The sequence below is a fragment of the Semicossyphus pulcher genome, unplaced genomic scaffold (genome assembly GCF_022749685.1).
Source record: "Semicossyphus pulcher isolate SPU_LCO1_2020_fin unplaced genomic scaffold, fSemPul1.0.p SCAF_8, whole genome shotgun sequence".
NCBI lineage: Eukaryota > Metazoa > Chordata > Actinopteri > Labriformes > Labridae > Semicossyphus > Semicossyphus pulcher.
Window position 1 is genome coordinate 1527087 of NW_027211759.1, and position 23759 is coordinate 1550845.

General features: G+C 42.3%; 1 protein-coding gene across 1 annotated transcript; it reads right to left on the minus strand.

Annotated features, from left to right (window-relative positions):
* Positions 1–441: 441 nt before the first annotated feature.
* Positions 442–20902, minus strand: LOC138612892 (GRAM domain-containing protein 2A). The gene is made up of 12 exons (XM_069686403.1): positions 20824–20902; positions 12945–13058; positions 8845–8902; positions 6943–7015; positions 6482–6585; positions 5651–5749; positions 5474–5545; positions 5321–5380; positions 4001–4136; positions 3791–3884; positions 2920–3021; positions 442–2570 (listed from the first exon to the last, which is right to left on the minus strand). The coding sequence occupies exons 2-12, from the start codon at positions 13052–13054 to the stop codon at positions 2522–2524; spliced, it is 957 nt and encodes a 318-aa protein (XP_069542504.1). The 5' UTR covers positions 13055–13058; positions 20824–20902; the 3' UTR covers positions 442–2521.
* Between the last annotated feature and the right edge of the window lie 2857 nt (positions 20903–23759).

Sequence of the window (23759 nt, forward strand, 5' to 3'; positions counted from 1 at the left end):
AAGGGCCGACTGTGTCGCTGGTCTGTAGGTCGACCGAGAGACAGTTACATGCTCAGTGTTTGACCTGCACAGGGATTTAACAGCCTGACTGCCCTCTTTCCCGCTCCACCTCTGACCTCTGACCCAGGCTGGTCACAGAGCAGTATTGAGGTCAGATCTAATTCCTCTGCTTCCTTTCTGTCCTGAAGCATCACTGCTTCCTCTACGACTGAGAGGCGTCACTTTCAGACGCACTTTTCTGCAGGGAGGTGCAATGAAAAAGATGCTGTGGTGCCCCCTAGTGGTGTTTCAGAGAAGTGTCTTTACTGTCATTTCCATAAAAATAACTGGAAAGAAATGAGCACTTTTCTTTTGTGGATCATGTAGAGGCATCAGTGTCTGATTTCATACATAGTTCAAAACTCCGTTTAACATTTCTAATCCAGAACTTTTAATACCAAATGCTGCTCAAGGATTCATTTATTATAATCGAAGAAGTCAGGACATAAAAATGTGTTTATTAGTGATTTCTGTTACAATCAGAACAACAACACAAGTTAAAAAATAAACTCCAGTGTGTTTCTGCACCAACATCCGAACAGTACAAAGTCTTTCCTCCTCAGACTCTACCTCCATCTTCTCCACCCTGTAAGTGCATCAAGTACAAACTTCAGCCGTCGCTCGTATTTCACAGATTTGGCACAAAATTTTTTTTTTTTTTGTTGCAGCTGGATTCAGGTTCACATTGAGGGGAAGTGACCGACTGACTCTAACAGTAACATAGGACCTTCAGAAGGCGATGGCTTCAGTTCTCATGGAGTGTTTTTAAACATCAGACGCTACATTTGAGTTTAAGGCAGCAAAAACACTGAGCTGAATGTTTGTAGTGTTTGAAGTACAAAACTGAAAGTTTGCACAAGAGCAAATCTCATTTTAGCTGATGATGCCTTTATGTGGTGTCGGAATAATCGGTAAAATGAGTTCCTGATTAGAAATGCAGGTAAATGCCCCCTTAAGTTGGAACAACTTGATAAACTTGACATCATATTAGCTTAAAAAAATGGCTTAAGAAATTAAAGAAACTTTTCATCCATGTGGTGTCAGGCTGTAACTGTTTGTTGTTGTACAAATAGAGCGACCTAAGCCCGTTTCACACCTGCACTGCACTCCTGAAAATGTCCCGACATTGTCCGCGTGGGCTGCATGTATCAGCGCATCTTCCTGCAGCCTCCTGGTAAAATGTCGAGCCGATGTGTGACTCGCAGGGAATAGGAACATTCACCACAAGCGAGTGGACGGGGGGAAGACGTTTATATCACGTGACCGGTGTGAAAGCAGAAGAGCGACATGTAACGGGATGATTAAAAACATCCGGGGTTGAAGAACATCGTTTACAAGAAGACAGTCCATATGTCCGCAGACAGGAGCTTTGGCTTCCTGGTATGACCGGGAAAATCTCCCGCTGTGAGGGACATACGTGAAAGGGCAATTCTGGACAAATTCAGTGGTCTTGAAATTTTCTGGACATTTTCAGGAGGTCATGTGCTCTAGATTAGCTCTGAGCAATAAAACACAACTTATATTCTTTGTAGCGTCCTCTTTGTTTTCACATTATGAGTTCAAAGCTTGCGATCACTCCAGAGAAGAAAAAAACGACTCCAAAACTTGGGAATTCCAAGCATCCAAGGAGCACTTGAATGCAAATGCATTTTAATTTCATGAATTGCCTCTGCCCAGAGTCGATGGTTCTGCAGGCTGCAGCCAGGCATAATTGATGGGAAATGTTACAGCTCTGAACAGCTGCTGAGGATTATGGGTATTGTAGTATTTAGACTGGTCTGCCAAACTGACTTTAAAAAACCCAAAGTAGGTGTGGTGTTCAGAACATGAACCTATATGATGTTAACATGATCCAGAAGATTCCTGAGCTGCTGTTTTTTCAGACACATTCAGGGGCTGTAAGAAAAAATTGGAACCTGCAGCTCCGCCCAACTTTAACGACTGTTTCATTACATCCAACAGAGTCTAAATTACTGCATGTTTAACCTGAACTACTTTTACACAGACCCGGCAGTCACTGCGTGTTAGTAGAAATGTGGATCCATAAAGTCACACATCAAGACGCGCACACGCACGCACGCACGCACACACGCACACACACACACACACACACACACACACACACACACACACACACACACACACACACACACACACTGTCCTCAGTCTTCACAGGAAAAATCTACATCTCAGTTATGTTACAGCACGTTGCCGCTTCTCCATCCTCCTGACCTCTACGTGACCTCTGCACGTCCAGTCAACGCTCTGTCCTCAGAGGTCAAAGGTCATTCTACTGTGTCTGTTGGCTATTGTGACGTCTCTATGGTAACCAGGTCGCGGCGGGGTCAGAGGTCAGCTGCTGACAGTGCTGCTGGAGTCTTCTGTCTGCTCCTGAGAGCTGTCTCCTCTCACCGCCGCCCCCTAGTAGGAAGTCTATGTAAGTGCAGGTTTCTTCTTCTTTACTTCCTGATTGGCTTCAGTGTCAGGTTCCTGTCCTCTGATTGGCCAGCCAGCAGGGCACCTCTCCGCACCTGGTTTATGGAACAAGTAATCAGGATGTCAGCTCCATTTTTATTTCTTGTAGTTGGTAAAATGATTCTCGAACATAAACAAACAGTAGCAAATTAAGTACGGGAACTTAGATCCTTAACTTAAGTACTAAATACTACAGTCTTGAAATAGTCTACCACAAGTAAAAGTACCTGTAAGTTTAATTTCTGTTACAAATATATGAACAAAGAAGATGAAACTTTGACAGAGATGTTGCTGGGTGTATTGTTTTTTTTGTTTAAACTTTGGACAGAGCCAGGCTACCAGATTCCCCCTGCCAGCAGTCTTTATGCTAAGCTAGGCTAACCACTTCCTGATTCGTGTGTATACCTGTCTCTCAGGGTCGGCTGGCTGCTCAGGAAGCTCAGCTGCTGCTCCAGACGACAAACTCTGAAGGCCAGGTAGCAGGACGACAGGACCAACAGGAAGACACTGAGACAGACAGGCAGAGAGACAGACAGGTAGAAAGACATCACATTAACACCCTTCACATGTCTATCAGTGCATGCTGGTGTTACAATAACATTTTCTTCCTACCTTGCATATAATTAGATATAGCGTGGCCATACAGAGTTTCAACCAGCAGGGGGCAGCACAGATCGACAATTAAATATATTTCAGTTCAAAGTTTTGAGACATACCCGAGAAAATCAAGAAAAAAACAAACACACCTCAGACTCTTCAAAGCCACCAAACCCTATTGACAAAAACAGCAATTTTACCTCACAGACACTTGAGTCACTGGTCTTTACCTCAGTTGGTTTATGTGTTTTTGGGTTAGTATGTTAAACAGATATTGTGTTGGATATGAACCAACCATTTAAAAGTCACACATATACACAAACAAAGTAACTCATCGATGCAGCAGTAGACCACAGCTTCCTGTGTTCTGTGAGGTAAAATTACTGTTTTTCTGAATGGAGTCTGGTGGGTTTAAAGAGAGCGATGAAAGGGCTGTTTCTGATTTAAACATAGATCCTAATTTAAAAATAACAACACAGAATATCACATTTAAATGTGAGGTAGGAGGTATTTTACAGAGCCCATGAGCAGACTGTTTATGTTGTCTTGAGTTTCAGCAGCTCGAAGGTTGTTTTTCTGTATTTTTCCAGATGTTTTTTGGGGGGAGGATTCTGTGTGTTTTCTCAGTACTTTTTTGTGTTTCTTTTGCATGTTGGGCGTTTGGTAGTTTGGGACTCACAGCAGGATGAAGAGTTTCAGCAGCTGGTACTCCGTTTGACCCAGTTCAGGTACTGGTTCTGTCAGCAGGATCTTCTCCGTCTCCAAACTGCTGTCTATAAGTCACACACACCAGAAACACAACTCAGTGCATGCCAAATATCTCAGCATCTCTCTGTCTATACCTCGAAGGATTTCATGTGATTGTTTATTGACAGGTGGGCGGGCTTACCTGTGAGCGTGTGCGTGCTGAAGGGCGTGTCTGCGACGAGGCTGGGGGAGGAGTTTCCCAGCAGGTCTGGGAGGGATGAGGAGACGGCGGGGAGCGACGGCTTCCTCCTCCACTTCAACACCTCTGGAAACTCGTCCTGAAAAGAAATACAGGAAAAAGACTTTCAAAATAAGAGTTTATTCTAGATTTTCTAGATCTAGAAGTGTTGCTGGTTTTACTCAAACCAACAACAAATCCATCTACTTCCCAGTAAAAATGTTCCAATTGTTTGCTAGAAACTCGTCATATTTAACCCCTACATGAGTCAGACATCTTATATAAACAGTATTTTAGACGGAACCTGAAGGCAGCGCGAGGAAAGCCTCTTATCCATGAGAATGAAGGGGTCACTGAAGGTCACACAGGACCATAACAACAGCTCCTGGTGGTACTGAGCCTGTTTTCACTGAGCGGTGACTCAGATCTGACACAGTCATGTTTTCATCGTCACACGGGAGAAGTTTCTATCAGCTCATTTATCTGCTACGCCTCTTAAGTGATTAACAGGGCGGTGTTTCTACAGCTATATTTATAATAAACTGTCTGCAAGCACAAAGAATCTAAAGCGGCAATTAAAACATTTATTACTGATGTTTTCAAATACTTTAAAATGTTAGAAAATAGTGAAAAATGTCGTCGATTGTTTTGTCAGTTCAACAGTAAATCGTCACGTTAGAGAAGCTGAAACCATTAAAAACGACTCAAACCGGTCAAACGATCAAAATTTAAGCGGATATATTTTTTGTACATTGACTGATTAATAAATGATTGCTTCAGTTTTACTGTTAATCAGCAGAAGGTGCCATTAGATGTCAGATGAAGGTATGACTGAATTTAAACTCGTTCCTGTAGCTGCTCGTGTTTCGACATTTTGTATCATGTTAAAATAGTTTTGTAGGTAAACATGTTTGTATTTGACAAAGTGTTTCATTATATGAAGTATTTTCTTTTTCTTATTAATTAAGTATTTAATCAATACTTACCTTGTTATCCCCCGTCTGTTTTCACAAATAAAAAGAAATAATAAAAATAAGGATCTAGATTTTGCTAGAAAAATGTTTTTTTTACTTGTTTTTACGTCATAAACAGAGAAAATACTTAATATTATTTTCCCCTCAGGGCTTCCTCGGGCTAATTTTCTGATCATAAATTTGTATACAAGTAAATAAATATCATGAAAACACAATGACTTGTCGACTTCTGGCTTTAACTTAAACTACAGTCGACTAAGGCTGTAGTCTGCGGGGCAGCCCGAGTGTGCTGACAAGTGAAGTCTGTTACCATAGACAGAGAGCTGGGCTCCTCCAGGTACTGCTTTAGACTCAGACTCTTCCCGTTCACCTGCGGACACAGGAAGTCGGGTCAGGGTGACTCTGGGACTGAACGTTTATCAGGTGAACAAAGAGTCATATTGATGATTGATGAGCCACAGACCTGCAGGTGTGTGCAGATCCTCCGCAGGACGTCGTACACACTGTCTCTGGACAGCAGCGACACAAACACGTACTGCAGACACACACGGAGACGAGGTTACTGCGTGAACCTTTAAACATGTAGAAGTGGAAGTGTCAGAAAAATGAATGACACGTGTGGACTAGTTCTGTGTGGTACCTTCTGTCCCGTGTCCATTGTGATGGCGAGCCCATTTGGCACTAGTCCAGCCGTCTTGTGTTTCTTCACCAGCCTCACTGACACCACAGGTATACACACCTGCACATACAGAACAGGAAGATATTCAAATCAACATTTTATTGTGAAAGGCAGAGCAGACACTTCCTGTTTGGTCTCTGCTGCGGCACAGCTTGATAAGGCTCCGTGGTCTAGAGTAGAAACAGCTATGAATTATTAAAACAATCAGATTATACGAGTTTGATTTTGTCCTGTATGATGAGCTCTGATACCGAGGTGACCTTTGACCTTTGACCTGGACTCTGCACCAACAGAATACACAGAAGTCTAGACTGAACACAAACACACACAGAACGTGCTCAGGTGGACTCAGTGGAGTCGTGTGAGTGTGTCTGTCAACGGGTCTTTTACCTTTTCTGCATGTTGGACAAACGATCGCCCACGATGTTTACCTGACGCCGTTTAAGGACAAGAACCAGACGAGACTTTCAATGAATCATTGTGTCTGACAACAAACTTTCACCTGTCCGTATACCTGAGCTCACAGTTTGACATTTTCTGTTTCTGTTGTCACACAAACAGGTAGCGTTTACTGATGAGCGGATCACTGACTGTTAAACACAAACAGTCATTCTGTGCTGACATGCTGCTTTTATACTACAATCACAGAGAACAGCCAGAGGAAACAGGAAGTGGTCTTAAACAATATCTTCAGCTTATTCTGAGTTTTTAAAAAAGGACAGTTTCAGACACGGAGAGAAGACAAACACAACGCAGGAGAAACATGTTCAGAAGGAGCAGCTGCTTTCTCACCTTGATGTCTTTGCCGAACAGGTTTGCATAGAAACACAGCCAGTTCCTGGAGATGTAGAGTCGCCCCTGCAGCAGGATGTCTCTCAACAACGCACACGAATACACTACAGGAGAAGAAGAAGAAGAAGAATTGTAAATGGTAAATGGACTGTACTTACGTAGCGCTTTTCTAGTCTTTGCGACCACTCAAAGCTGCTTTTACACTACATATCACATTCACCCATTCACACACTGATGGCAGAGGCTGCTACGTAAAGTGCCCAACTGTCAATCAGATATCACAATCATACCCGTTGGCTATGCCACCGGGAGCAATTTGGGGTTCAGTGTCTTGCCCAAGGACACTTCGACATGTAGCCTGACGGAGCTGGGGATCGAACCTCCGACCTTCCGGAGGAGGAGGAGGAGGAGGAGGAGGAGGAGGAGGAGAGGTGTTGGACAGTGCAGGTGAACAGTCTTACCTTTCATCAGGATCTCCTCTTTCGGGACCGTCTGGAACAGCTTGTGGTACTGAGAGTTGTACTTGCTGACGGTCTGTGAAGGCAGCGGGAGGAACACAATCAATAATCACAGACAGATTTCAGATCTATTTGTGCCTGTAATAAATATAATGTAATTAAGTGTTGTATCACTAATATGGTTGAAATCAATATATTAATTGATTTAACAAAGAACAACTGATGCTGAGTCAATCCCCTATTATAACATTAACAATGGGGTGCCACAGGGGTCTGCTCTCGGCCCATTACTTTTTAACAAACATTACACATCAGTACTTCAAATTAAAGTGAATACTTCAGACCCTTTAAAAAGATTTGTGTTTAAGCATTAGCATTAGCTTATGGGCATTAGCTCAAGTTGATCAATCTGTTAAAGAAAGTTAATATAGATGATCTTTGATGTTAAATCTGGCGTCGTTATCGCTTACTATCACGTAATTACACGCGTGCAGTGCAAAAATAAAGCATTTGACAGACGTTTTTTTAGCATCTTTTAATTATTTCTAAACTTTCCATGAATCAGCTTCAGTTTATAAAAACATGAATAGCATCAGTGTAATCAGCACGTCAGATCAAATCATATCCAGGCTGTCTGACGCTTTATGACCATCAAATCATCGACTTGTTATAAACGTATTTGAGACCATGTACGAGTTTCTGCCTGCCACTGAAAACAGACCACATCTCTGTTTTCTGAGTCATAAAACTTTTGTTCAACTGTCGACTTAAAAATCAAACTTCTGTAAAGAATTCAAGTTTGTTTGATAAAGTGAGTCTTGTGTTGTTTTGTCTGCTGCCTGTGCATCAGTCTGACTCTGATCTATTTATTGTCTCATGACTCGACTTGATTAAACAAAGTTTAAATGTAAGAAGTGTATAAGTCATATTTGTCCTCTTGTCAATAAACAGTAAATCACAGTGAGGCGGATGTTTAGATTCTGACAGCAGGACTTTCATTTACTAATCGAGGTTTTATTGTTGTAATTATTTTACACGAGTGGAGCTCCTGAACACTTCTTCCCTAACAGATGACTCAAAATGAAACCCCTACTCTGTGACACGATCGTATCTTTTTCTGCCTGGGTATTGTTTTGGTTTCTGACATGTGGGTCAGTAGTTACATCATATAAATACACCCCTCCTGTCGTACACCTGTTTGTCTTTATTCTCTGTGAGACGGTGACTTCCTGTTTCCTGTTCCTGTCTGAAGCAACAAAGACTGAAACAACAGAGCACAGCTCGACGCCGGCTGCAGCTTCTGAAGCTGGTTTGAACATTTGGGTCAAACTTTTGGGATAAAGAAGGTCGGAAAAGAAATTCTGTCACTGACGTAATTTAGATCTGTTAACACGTCTGATCTTAATAGAAGCGATTTAAAGGCAAGAGAAGAGAAACACACCTGCAAACACACCCTCACCTGCTGGATCAGTACGCTGCACGAGTCAAAAGCTGTAGGTCAGCTGGTCCTCTCGTTATTGTTAATCATATCATTTAATCTGTAAGTTTAGAACTTTGTGTTTTAATGTCTGACTATAACTTTCTGTTCGCTGAAACAGATTCCTCTAATACACACACACACACACACACACACACACACACACACACACCCCTGACTGTGTTCACATGGAGACGAGACAGACGCCGGAAACTTCTGCAGAGACGTAAAAAAGATTTGAAAGGACTCCTGCTGGCCTGCCGTCATCTGTGGTCTGAAAACAACTACAGAGAGTGTGTGTGTGTGTGTGTGTGTGTGTGTGTGTGTGTGTGGTCTTATGTCGCACACATGCATCAGTAGGTGTGGTGTTCTGGGAGCTCATGTCGTCATGTTTGGGTCGGTTCTCATTGTTTGTGTGCAGGACTCACTGATCCTCTGTAACACTTCTTCACGTCTTCGTAGGACAGGTCATCGATCAGCTGCAGCCTGCAGGACACGAACACATCAGATCATGTGACATCACATCAGATCATGTGACATCACATCAGATCCTGTGACATCACATCAGATCCTGTGACATCACATCAGATCCTGTGACATCACATCAGATCACAGAAGTTATTTTCCTAAAGAGAAAATCTCTTCTGGAGTAAATATTATCCGTCCTTCCTGGAAGTCGTGATGTTGCGATTGTGCGAATTCAACCAATCCACACGTTTCCTCTCAAGCTTGCAATTTTGGCCAATCACGGCATCTTTTCCCAGAATTTGACCAATCACTGTAAATCCACAATAATATAATAAATCCAACATTCAGTGTTGTCTTGTGATTATTATCCATGTTTCTGTGTTGAAAGTTGGGATGCACAATGTTGGATTTTTGCTGATTTGGATACCGATATATTAGGCTCATGTTTTTTTCCACCTCTTCACACATGACAGTTACCCTCCGACCTCATGACGGACACTGAGAGGAAACACGCCTGCATACAGACACAACAGACAAACTTTAAATCAGTGCTTCAGTCGTTCCGTTGTTTGGACGGAACGACGACTGTCGACTGCAGTCAGTGTGACACGCTCGGGGGGGTGAACAGAGGGTTAGGGTTAGGGTTAGATTCGTGAGCATATTAATGACCTCACAGGAGTATCACTCCTCTCCCCCGGCTCGTTTTTACCTTGGCTTTAATGACCTCTGAAGCCTCCACACGACCTTAATGTGTCACTTTATTATTTCTGACTTATTAATACTTAGAGCTGTGGAGGTCACCAACCTTTATTAACTCTGTTTGACCTTTTGACCTTTTCTCTCTTGTTTCGACCGGAACAAAGGTTTTAAATGTAAATACATCAGAATCTGTGTATAAACCATGGACCAGCAGGACCTCCGTACGTGGTCACTGAGCTGCATGTCGGTCACAGCGAGATGCAGATCCACAGACTCAAAAACATCCTGTTTAAAAACAAACAAATATTTGGGGCAAGAAAACAAAACATGAGCTCAGAGCTTAAAGAAGGTCGACCGTGTTTCCTGTTTCAACCACTTAATCCACCTGCTCCTACAAATCCTCAGATGCCTTGTTGTTACTGACACACACACACACACACACACACACACACACACACACACACACACACTTCATGGAGGATTGGTCATGTAAATGGAGTCATGAAAGGAGGAAACAAATGAACACAAAGTTCATGCAAACAGGAAACAACAGAACGACAGTGAACACATCACGAGGATCAGAGAGGATTAATGATCACTGACCTGCAGAATTATCATTATTATCATTATCATTATTATTATTATTATTATTATTATTATTATTATTATGGTCTTTAACATGATGATGGTAAAGGGTGTAAAAACGTGGACTGGAAACTCCCATCAGCCACTGGTTTTAGTTTGTACACTGGAGCATGGAGGTTAGTGTGTGTGTGTGTGTGTGTGTGTGTGTGTGTGAAAGGAGTGATTGTCCGGTCCACAAGAGCTACACACACACACACACACACACACACACACACACACATAAAAGAAGTAATTATGCAAACAGATCGGGCTGAAAGGGGAAAGTGGAGCAGAGAAAGAGGCTGCGTTCACACGTCTGAACTGAGGCCGAATATTTTTAGATTAAAGTGAAAGTATAAAAACGAAACACGTTAAAACACGTTAAAACACGTTAACGTCGCTCTGAACGTGTTTGTGCAGAAACAGTTCATCAGGAAGAAGAACGCTGTTGTCTGTTTCTTTTAACTCTTTAGTCTTTTAATGGATAATTATTTATTTATAAGCCGGCATCACATCCTGTACGAAAACATGGCCGACATGACAGCAGCCAAACCCTCTCTGTCGCCCCCTGCTGACTGGCTGCAGTATAGCTCATAAAGCCCGCCTCCTCCATGTTAACAGATGGGACATGAGTCAAACTATAAAATCAAAATACACGTCAAATACATTTTTCTCAAACATGGTTTCTGTCATTATAGTTAGTTCTTATCCTGCTGAGTCCAAGTGTTCATTTTTCTGACAAGTTTACTTTTAATTAGTTATTTGATGCTGTAAAAAGGGGGTGTGGCCTCATGATTGACAGCTCTGTGGACAAATCGAGTGGTAGCAGGGTAGAGGAGGAACGCGTAACTAACACTAACACTACAGTCAGTGAACTTTCCAGGACTGAACATCTGCCTCTGCAGCTCCTCCCTCTCGTCCACACGGTCTCTTCTGGCTCCATGAAGCTGTCGACGGCCAAAATGTCAAACTCAAGGCTTCAAACTGTGAGTCCACAAACTGCTGTGACGTCGCGGTGGCTGTCTCTGATCCCGACGCTCGGCTGCTTCCAGAGTCCGCTTGGTCGCCTGTGATGCAACGATGTGTCACCTTTACTTGTTGACTCAGTTTTGTGGTTCTTCGTCCTCATGTCTGGCCTGTGGTTACTCCCAGGTTCTTCCCCTTCACAATAAAAGCCCTCACAGTCGACAGATGTGGCAGGTCTGAATGTAATAAATGTTGGCACCCTCTCTTCACGACGTGTGTGAATGTCTGAATATGGAGATGTTATGTCTGCGGGCTGGATACAATGCACCTGCCGCAGTAGCCGAGTGTGTGACCTGAGTTATCAGTAAGCCTCTTAACTGACTGTTGGTCATAAAGTGTATTTGCATTCTGAACTCTGCTCTCTTTATAGTGGTTTTTATTGCTACTGGTCCTGCCTTCCACTGAACAATGGATTTATAGGAAACTCCGCAGGCTGGTAAAGTATTGAACATGATGCAGACGTTTAGTGTCACAGTGTGGACGAAGCTGTTTCCTGTGCTGAGATCAGATTCAGACGGTCTGAGGCTCGCTCTCGGCCCTCTTTCTTTTACTCTGATTAGCTTCTTCCCTCATCGTCCTCGTCGGTCTCTTGTCCTCCACCATGATATCCACACGAACAACAATGAGCTGCGTTTATAGTGAGTGATGTATGGACATAGTTCCAGCTCAACCCAAGTTACATAGTGCAAGAAAAAGCCTCCAGAGAGCAGCCTGAAGAACGGAAGAAGCAGCGTTCTCCCAGTTACACGTCAGTGTCATCAAAACGACGGTGAAGCTTTTATTTTGAAATGAAACATGCTGAATAAAGTGGTTATAAATCTGCTGCGTCCGTCCTCCAGTGTGAGGCTGCTTGTGGAATTTAACGGAACATTAGCTCTCTGTCAGCAGAAGTGAATTAAGCCTTTACACCAGCCTCACACACACACACGCACACACACACGCACACACACGCACACACACGTACACACACACACACACACACACACCCACACACACCTCCTTCCCATCAGCCTCTCTGTCTCTTTCTGAGCCCTGCTGCCTGGAAACGTGAGCTGACAACACGTGCTGGAGGCAAACACACACACACACACACACACACACACACACACACAGCCCCTGATTCTGCAGCTTGTTTTGTACGTGACAGGAATAACAGAGCAGTGAGACGCACACGGAGGCTTTCCCTCTCTGTGTATTGTCTGTGCTGCACGTCTCCTCAGCTTTCATCTGCTGCCAAACACACACACACACACACACACACACACACACACACACACAAATTGTCAGGACTAATGATGTCTGTTCACAGTTTGTATCTTCTGTCTCGTCGAGCAGAAAAACACCAACACCTGCAGTTCCTCTGGTGTCCACTTGAGGCTGTCTCCAGCAGTGAGTCAGTCCCCATAGAGCCCCATGTTAAACTTTCCAGCAGAAATAAACATGTTTACAGCCTGGTACAAAAACAGTTTGGGTCTCTATAGCTCATTTCTCTCTTCATGACAACTGTACGGGGAGAATCTTTATACAGCTCACCTGTTTACATTATATTAAGGCTTACAGTGATGCAGCATTAGCATCTACATTATCATCTGTTCACAGAAGAGGAGTGTTACACAAGAAGTCATCTAGGTTGCTACATCTGTTGCATTCAGCTGCAGTTCTTCTATCAGATGAGCTACCAGGTTTCATCCCTCTCACTGCAGTTACTCACCTGAAGGGCAGGGGGCAGTGTCCGTCCTCCTCCCTCGGGGGCTCCACCTCATGGGGGGGCAGGACGCTGACATCATCACTCTGCTCCAAATTCTCCGACATCATCTTCATCAGCCTGGAAAGACGAGAGAGTCACAGTAATGTTAGAATATCATCAAGCTTTTTATTAACACTCTCCTGACTGTGAACAACGGCGAAGAGGAGGGAGGATGAAGGAGGACGAGAGCTGCAGCATCAGATAACAGGCTCTAAATTTAGAGCTGTGACCAACATGCAGAGAGATAAAAGAAGTGAACACATTTACATGAAGAGCAGCCCGACAGAGCTCAGAGACACAAACAGGAACACGTTTAGGTTTCTGACTCAACCTGAAAAACAAGTAGCGAGTAAAAATAAGAGCGCGAGTGAGCGAGCGAGTGTTTCATGTAGCTCAGGAGGAGAAACGTTCGCCCGCTCTCAGGCTAAATGTGCCGACAGGACCAGCTCAGGGTTAATAACAGGGGTCACATGAAGCTGGGTCCACAGCTGTACCTGCACAGGTCCAAACTCAGCACTCTTGGTACTAAACTGTTCTGTGAGTATTTGTTCCACTCATGGGATCCAACACAGTCCTGTGCAGACTCAGAGGCTCAAAGAACCACAGTGTCCTGGTACCAGTAACAAACTTAAAGTAGTTTTTATGCCGAACAGAACAATATATATGGAATGATTCAAGTGTGGGCGGTTGTCGGCTCCGTCGCCTCACAGCTACAAGGTTCCTGGTTTGAATCCCGGTTCAGACGGGACCATTTTACTTCCTGCTCTCGTCTACTAAAATGACACCAGTCAGCCGTCTACCGTCCGTTCATCCGTCCGTCTGAACTCGTCTCTGTCCTTTATAATCGACTTCATTCCCTCGTTATGACATCAGAGGGCAACGATGAACGAGGGCTGTGATTGGCTTTCTAGAGAAGCTGTGACGCTGCTCACGGACCCAGGAGACGCTCTGATCAAACAGACGCTAAAACACGTGTCAAACACACACACACACACACGCGCACACATGGCAGGAGGATATTCTCCCCTCTGTTGCCATGGAAACAGCACAGAAAAGAGGCTGCTTGGATGGAGTGTTTGTCTCCTCGTCTTCGTGTCGGATGAATTCGGAGCAGAAATGCAGCTTTTTCAGGCGTCAGGGAGGTCAGGTGTCTCTCTGCGTGCACGATGTGTTTAAGTGCTGCTTCAGAAGCAGAGAGCGCCGAGCTGCTTCGGCTTCTATCAACGTGTTTCACTCAGTGTCTGAAGCTTTTGTCCTCCTGCTGTTTGAGGCTGCTTTGCATTCGGGTCGCTCTGAGACGTCTGTGTGCAAAATGACAAACAAATGAGTGAACAGAGGACATGAGGAGGATTTGTATGTAAACACCTGCACAGTTACTGCTCAGAACCAAAGGTGAACAGAGAAGCTGCTTTCAGATGTTTGCTGAAGGAACCGTAATAAATGTAACGTAAAGGTGAGTTCTGTCGTCAGGTAACGTCTCACGCGTCCCTGGATGCTCTCCAGGATGGAAGCAATAAAACTATTGAAGCTCTCTGATGCGTCCGACACGAATGTTTCCGTCTGATGTGGAGAGAAAACGCCTGCACACAAACACATCTCACACGAAATCACACAGATGCCTACCACAAGCTAATGCTCACTGGACGGCTGTGGTGCAGGAAGACACGCCGGTTGTCCACCTAAGATCAGTGGTTTGATCCCCGGCTTCTCAATTCTGCATGCAGACACTTCAGAAGGCAAAATCTGAAGCCCAAATATCTGTAGAAAACGTCCTCGACCGCTGCGTGAGTAACGTGAGAGGTCAACGCCTTGAGCTCAGTTTGCTGCCAAACACGCAAACGTTTCCTCTGCAGATAAACCAAACGACTTTATGACTCATTTTATTACTGTGTTCATCTTTTATGTCCTTTGTTCTCGACGAACCTTTAGCTGCTATAACAAGTGGATTTACCTCAAAGGGGATCAATAAATTTGATCTGTTCTTAAACTGTCCAGATACTAAATTATTGTCATCATTTATTTTCACTGTCGGCCCGCCTTCACTAGAACACACCTCTCGATCTCTGTGTTCTGCTTCCTGTCGTCGTGTTTGAGCGGACGTCGGTCACAAGCAGGAAAACGGTTTCTGCAGAAAGACGTGAGAAGAAGAACGCTCCGGAGTCATTCAGAATAAGATACATGACCTCTGACCTGCAGCTCAGTGTCGGCGTCTGAAGATGCAGCTGGACTTTAAACCAATCAGCAGCACAGGAACATAAAGCGACTCTGTCTTCGATATCAGTGACTTCAACACCGTCAGACTATAGATGATAAATATGATCAAATGAATCAACTGGATTCATGATGTTAGATCAGCCTTCACTTCATTCCTTATAACAGGATATAAAGTTATTATAAGTTATGTTGTTTTGTTATAAATTAGTTTGTAATTCATCTGAAAGGATTCATTAATCAATAAGTCGCCATGAGCTCACAACCGTCTGCACTCTTCGCTGTCATTGGAACTATTGTGTTGTTCTGAACATGAGCACGTCAGAGCTGTCTGACGGAGAAACACGTTCACCTTTCTTAATGTGAACTCGTCTTTCACACAGAGGCTGAGAAGATCAACTCTCAGACGGCCGCAGGAACGTTTCGCTGCGACCTGAGTGACTGATTCATGACTGACTGACGTGATGTCACAATCACATCAGTTTCTATTGGTCCACAGCTCACGTGGGCGGAGTAATGGACACAATGCTTTGGGGCAAATGGTCGCCATCTGTAGACATGCAGTTTTTCATGATACAACACAACTTTAGAATTTATTATAAATTCATTAGAATTATTTCGCGGACCCTCCCGGGGGTCCTCAGACCCCACTTTGAGAACCACTGAAGTAAAGGATCTGAATCGTTCCTCAGATTCACGTTTCCTCTGCACACAGTCATCAGACGAGCTGCGATCAGACGAGCTGCATCCATCAGCTCACTGCGATCAGACGAGCTGCATCCATCAGCTCGCTGCGATCAGACGAGCTGCGATCAGACGAGCTGCATCCATCAGCTCGCTGCGATCAGACGAGCTGCGATCAGACGAGCTGCATCCATCAGCTCGCTGCGATCAGACGAGCTGCATCCATCAGCTCGCTGCGATCAGACGAGCTGCATCCATCAGCTCGCTGCGATCAGACGAGCTGCACCCATCAGCTCGGAATCCATCAATCAGCTGTGACATCATCGTTTAAAGATTCAGGATCTCTGGGCGCCACCTCGTCTGCCTCGTCCTGTTCCAGACAAACTGAGCTGGTTTCATGCTTCAGAGCAGGAACACAACCTCCTTGTTTGTGCACATTAGACACCACAGGCTCAGTATGGCTGACTTTATACAAATATTATGGTCTGTCTGGTTATCACGGAGACACAGAGTCACAACAGACTCATTTACATCCAAATGAGACACAAAGATCCAGGACAGGACCAGACAATGTCGGCCTGTCGGACATTTCTACATCAGCCTGAAGGACCAAAGGTGGAAGTGAACCACAGTTGCCATGGTGACAGCAGATACCTCTCCTCCTCCTGGTTTCCATGGAGGCGCGTGTCGGTCTCCTCTCGGGGGGAGTCTCGGCCCGCTGATTGAATCAGGCTGCCCCTCGGGGAGACTCGGCTGTTTGCTGTGATAAAACACTTCAGATCTCTGCGAGTGTTTGACTTCCTGCCGACACATCAGCTCGCTGCCGCTTAACAGAGACGATCAGACTGAAGCGCTTAGCACACATGATCTCCTGACAATTTACAGAACATTTCAAGACAGTCTAGCCCTCAGATTTTCCAGAGTTGCCCTTTTGGACAGGCGGGGGGGATGACATGACTTCGGCCCTCACAGGCAGAAGCTCCAGGACGTCTTCATCTCTGCAGTCTGCAGACATCTGTGCTGTCGTCTTGTAAACGACGCTTCTTCTTCAACCTCGGATGTGTTAACTCATCCTGTTACGTGTCGCTCTGCTGGTTTCTCACTGGTCACATGATATAAACGCCATCACCCCGCCCATTTTACCAGGAGGCTGCAGGAAACAGTCTGCACAAAGTCGGGGTGGAACATTCTAGTACAAGTGCTTTCTTATATACAGACTCAAAAAAACAAGGGTTAAAAATTGACCCCGAGTGGCACCATCAGTGTAGCACTGACACAATACTGGGTGAACTTGACCCAGTACCGACCGGTGCTGGTGTCATTTTTACTCTCCGTTTGCTGGTTCTCTCCACATGGACAGCGTGGGTCGAACGCCTCGTCCTCAGTGAGGTTGGCTGGGTGGATTTTTAACCTTGACGTCTTAGAACTGATAAACGATAACCTACAAACTGCTTCAGAATGTCTCCAGTAGATGTGTTCATCCTGCAGCAGTGAAACAGGCTGTAACGGCTGCAACATAATCCTTGATGGGTCAAAGGTCGTCCACTAAAAGTTCTTGTTGTTTCCACTGACAGGCTCAGATTGTTATTCTAAGTGTGTGACAACATTAACAGACCTGTAGAGGCAGCAGAGCAGCAGCTCCTGTGTCCTGTGAGCTTAAATCACTGTTTTTCTGAATGGAGTCTGGTGTGTTTGCAGAGAGCGATGTAACGTCTGTGTGTGGTTAAAACAATCATCTTCCTCTGTAACACAAAGGTCTATCTCTGTAGGGATCCTTTCTGTCATGTGTCAGACTTTCTTTAACAGGATGTTTGACGCTCTGTTGGTCGCTGTGGTTTCTGGAGGTGAAACCAGTCAATTAGCTTTTTCCTGATGGTCAGACTGTTTCCGCCACAGCAGCATCCTCCCCAACGAGACATATGCAAATATAAGAAAATAATATTATATAAGAAACCCACAATATCACATCTGCTGCTTCAGCAGGAGGCGACACTCTTATAGACTTACAGTGATGCGAGTCATTTACTCAAGTACAAAGTAAAGGTCAGAGTTTCTGACACAGACTCATGACATCATTTTACTCTCCGACTACTTTAAATAATGTTACTGATAATAATCACATACTTTGACACAATGTCATGTTGGCATTTATACTTCAGTACAGGATCTGAATCCTTCTGTCAGCACTGCACAACTTGATCGTAGAGAATTGAGCTTTTTATCAGAAGTCTGGTGTTCGAGTCCGTCTCGAAATACCTTCCTCCCATCTTTAAGACCATTGGTTCCTACTGAAGACACAAACCTTACAAACACCTCACACATAACAACATCTCCTTAATAACAACTAATGAGATTTCAGAGAGAATTTAGCCTCTATAGAGATAAACAGATAAAAACCTGAGTAATAAAGAAGCTTCCAGTTGATTTAAATGTGATAAAAATCGAGCAGGCTCTGGTTTAAGGGCTCTGTTGTTCTGGGAGGCTGACTGGTTCTTGCAGCTCGTCTCCTAAAGAGGCGTTTTGTTTAGCGGCTCCCGACCGCCCTGAGAGAGAAACCACAGCGGGTCGAGCCAAAGCAGAGGAGCTGCTGCGTATTCAGAGCTGCTGGAGCGAACGGAGGCCGAGAGCTGCAGCTGAGACGGGCCACACAGACGCAGAGCTAACAGAAGCTCATACAGAAAACTCTCATTTTAAGACCTGAGAGTGTCTGCAGAGAAACAGCTACACTCTGACTCAGGACGGACATTAATCAAGTATTTTAATTTAGTACAGTTTTAAGGTACTTTAATTGAAACATTTCTTCTATTACACCACCACATTTCTGGGAGTACTTTTCACTGAACTACAATTATTTAAGAGTAATGTTTGTATTTTTCACCCTGGGTCCTATTTTTTATTATGTATATAATATATATATATATATATATATATATATTATATATAAATATATATATAATACATATATATTATATTTTTGGTCTGAATGACTAGCAGGTATAATAGTGTGTGAATGTCTCCAGTAGATGTGTTCATCCTGCAGCAGTGAAACAGGCTGTAATGTCTGCAACATAATCCTTGATGGGTCAAAGGTCGTCCACTAAACGTTCTTGTTGTTTCCACTGACAGGCTCAGATTGTTATTCTAAGTGTGTGACAACATGACAGAAAGGATCCCTACAGAGATAGACCTTTTTGTTACAGAGGAAGATGAATGTTTAACCACAGACGTTACATCGCTCTCTGCACACACACCAGACTCCATTCAGAAAAACACTAATTTTACCTCACAGGACACAGGAGCTGATTGCTTACTGCTGCCTCTAAAGGTTTATGATAGTGTGCGACTTTGATGCTTTAAATTGTTAGATTGGATATAACACAGTATTTGTATAACACACAATAACACAGCAAAAGTAACTGATTGAGACAGCAGTAAACCAGAAACTCCTGTGTTCTGTGAGGTTAAATTACTGTTTTTGTCAATGGAGTTTGGTTTGTTTGAAGAGAGCGATGTAACGTCTGTTTGTGGTTAAAAAAAATCTTCGTTATTGACTAAACTGAATAAATATCAATAGAATAAGTATTATTTTTCATGTTGGTATATTTGGAGGCTTAGGTACTCTCACTTCAGGAAATTAATTTTTTTTATTTGTGCTTCTTTTACTTCATTTTAACAGCTGAGCTCTTCTAGTACAGATGCATACTCTGATCTTTTATCAAAATAAAAGTATCACAATGTCAAAATAAAAGTCCTGTCTGAAGCTGTTATAGTCTGCACTCTTTATGCAAAATATTAGATTAAAATTATTAATGCATCACTTAAAATGTTGCAGCTCATTTGAAGTACAATATATACTGCTAAATTCTATCTATAGGCTAATAATCCACATTCTTTATCTGATGGTCATATATTATACAATTTATCTGCAAAGTAACAAAGTTATCAGATAAATTCTGTGTAGTAACAAGTAAATAATTTCCTTTTTACCCCGTAGTGCTTTGCACTAATGGAAAGACCAAATACTGCAGTGTATAAATACTGTGTTACAGGGAAACGTACTGCATTCAAACTGCATTTTATTTCAGTAAAAGCACACAACTGTTATCAAAACAACGTACTTCAAGTGTCTTAAGTATTATTGATATAAAGTATTATTGATATAAAGTATTATAAATATAAAGTATTATTGGTATAAAGTATTATTGATATAAAGTATTATAAATATAAAGTATTATAGGTATAAAGTATTATTGGTATAAAGTATTATTGATATAAAGTATTATAAATATAAAGTATTATTGGTATAAAGTATTATTGATATAAAGTATTATAGATATAAAGTATTATAGATATAAAGTATTATTGGTATAAAGTATTATTGATATAAAGTATTATAAATATAAAGTATTATTAATATAAAGTTTTATAAATATAAAGTATTATTGATATAAAGTATTATTAATATAAAGTATTATTGATATAAAGTTTTATTAATATAAAGTATTATTAATCTGTAACGTAGCTTAAGGTATCAGATAAATGTAGGGCAGTAAAAAGTACATTGAGGCTTCCTCTGAGATGAAGTACAAGTACCTCTAAATTGACCTGAAGCACAGTACTTATACACCACTGACACAATTACTGAAATACCGTTCTACTACTGCAACCATTAAAACCAGTACTCCCAGTACTGATACAGCTGATACTGATGGTCTTAATACTGCTGTGTTAATAGTAAAGATACACCTGCTACTACTCTGACAGTAGATAGTACATGTAGTGTTACAGACATTAACTACTGCAGTGCTAATATTATTACTGCAGTAGATAACACACACACGTACTGTTACAGAAGGCACCAGCCGTACAGTACAACCAGCAGCATCAGTGATGACATCAGCAGCGTGTGCTCACACACATTCACAGGTTAATACACAGTCAGTCTTACCTGTGTGTATGTTGTAATCTTCACTCAGGTCCGCTGATGTACAACGGGTACCCGTCTGTCCGGTTTGACCCTCCGTCAGTCCGCACGAGACACCGACACAACGAAACACCGACCGGAGCGGAGCTGCGGCTGCTGGGAGTCCGCTGGACCAGCTGCGTCAAGTCCGCACTATTAAATAAACGCTAAACAGGAAATGACCGGAAATAGCCTACAAAATAAAAGCGCATCGAATGGGGTAAATCAGAATAAAAGCGTGGGAAAAAAAATCTGTTTCAAAAATACAATTTTAAACATTTAAAAAAAAAAGATATACAAAACCGGTTTGATAATAAAAGTGTATAAACATATACACACATATATATATATATATACATACAGTTCACATTTATGGATAAACAAGTAGCTAAAATCATACCTAAATTAATCATAATAAATATACGTTTCCTTTTTTCTGGGTATTTGAAGAAAATGATTGATATACTGTCCAAACTCTATTTTTGAACCCTTTCACAAATTATTCAAAATCCAAATAATGTGCACAGAATGCAGTTTTTATAAGCTGAATCACTGAACTGCACAGGCTTTATTTCTTAATTTCTTATCACATTCTTCAGTGTGTGATTGACTCCTTGTCGGGTCTTGCAGAGATAAATGCTGTTTTATTTAAATATGCTCCAAGCTGCATCAGAGTCTGCCCTTTTTCATTTTTTAAATCTCTAATAAATCTCCTGCAATTAAAGCTCCCTGACGCTGCTCTAATAAACTGGATATAACATTTAAATCACAAAAAAAACTGCAGCTATTCTAGCAACGTGAATCAGTTCTTTATTTTTTTCACCTGCAGTTGGGGCCAAAATGCTCACTGGGCAAAAACCTTTCCTTTTTTGTCACCCACATTGATTTGTAATTAAGGCCTCACAGGGTCTTAAAAACTATAGAAAACTCTTGAGACTATTTGATAAAATCCTTTTTCATTTCTTGAAACACACTGGACGTCTACATGTGAAACATTAAAGACACAATAATATAATAGCTGCAGGTTTCTCACTTTATTTCCTCTGATCTTAAAGAGAGGAAACCCACATGTCATGATCTCTTCTTCAATCTGTGCTGAAACATCCTGTAAGTTTAAAGAACATTAAAAAAGCAGAAGCTGAGAAGCGGGCGGAGTCATTGTGGTGCAGCATGTTTGCGTTTCTGATGATTTACAGATAAAACCATCATGTCAAAATAAAAGCCAGAATTCAAAGCAGTCAGGGAACCACCTCAATCACAAACAAACTGTTCTTTTGCTTTGGGAGATCTGATTCTGTAAACTTGGTTTAGAGTCTTTAAACAGACAGAAATCCAAAACTCAAACTACAGATTTGTTTTGCAGCAGCGCCTCACTGTGGTCAAACAGCCTCACTGCATGATCATGTGTTTCTTCACTGAGCAGCCCTCAGACACGACATCAACTAACGTAATAACTAACGTAAATCTAAGGTTATTCTGGTCATTTTGAGAACTCACTATCCTCTAAAACACCTAAAGGTGGAGATTTACATATTTTCAGTGGTAGAAATTAAACTAGAACAATTTTGAGGAAGTTGAAATTAAACTACATTTATCAGCAGCTACTTTATAAATTCAGATTAAAGCAAAATATAACCAATTTATAAATTATATACTAATTCTTTATCATCATATTTAAATAAAACTTCCTTTCTACCCTACGGCAGATGTATGGGCGCATAAATGCATATACGTTTTTAAAACACAGTATTTTGCATATAAATCAGTTACTCTTGGTACTTCATGTTTCGAGGCTAATGCCTACGTATGTGCTTTTACTTAAAGTAAAGATTGAACGCAGGAATTACGGTTGTATTAAAACAAATGTTCTTTTCTTTAGTGGCTTTTTCAACAATAGGACGGAGAACTTTTAGTCTCAGGAACTACTTTTCAGGGAACTTAAAGGTTCCTTTGTCCCGTTTTCGTCTGTATTTCCACAGCGGTTTAAAGAATCGTAAAAATCAGGCAAACGCGTCGGCTGACGTGTGAAAGAGTGGAACTGATTTAACACATTCACATACAGAGAGGTTACATCCATGCCGCTTACCTTCACCGGTAACTCATTTTCACTCGGCGGCCATTTTTCTCTGACGTCACGCTCATGGTCTGAAGCTCAAAGGCTGTTCAAATGTTCTACTCTTGTGTTCTTAAGATCACATGAACATAGTGAAGAGACAGCGGATGATGCAAATCCATATTTTCAAAAGAGAACACATTTGACACATCAGCTGCCGTTACAATTAAAATCAATAACGTGCGATCAGCTCGAAGAAGTCTTCATGTAAACGTGCAGCTGATCCGCCACACAGAATAACAAAGAGCACTTCCTGTATGTTAATGTTTCATTGAAGCGTTTCTGATGCTGCTTCCAATAAAAACAGATGTGGATTTAATGGGACATAAACACGTCATGAAGCCTGTTTAACTGCTGCTGTAACCTTTAGCATATCGTTATGAACAGGACGACTCAAAGATCAGATCAAAAGTTGAACCCCGGCTGTGACATCGGGCTCAAAGGGCTGGTTGATTCTGAAATTTCACCAGCCAACTAACAAACATCCACTGACAGGCTCAGATTGTTATTCTAAGTGTGTGACAACATGACAGAAAGGATCCCTACAGAGATAGACCTTTTTGTTACAGAGGAAGAGGATTGTTTTAACCACACACAGACGTTACATCGCTCTCTGCAGACACACCAGACTCCATTGAGAAAAACACTGATTTTACCTCAGAGAACTGTCACTTGTCCTGTCTTTGATCGGTCAGTTAGTTTGTGTTTCTGTGTCACAGAAATATTCTATTGGATCTAAATCTACAATTCAAACACATAAGGCACCCAATAACACAAACAAACTCACTGATCGATGCAGCAGCAGAGC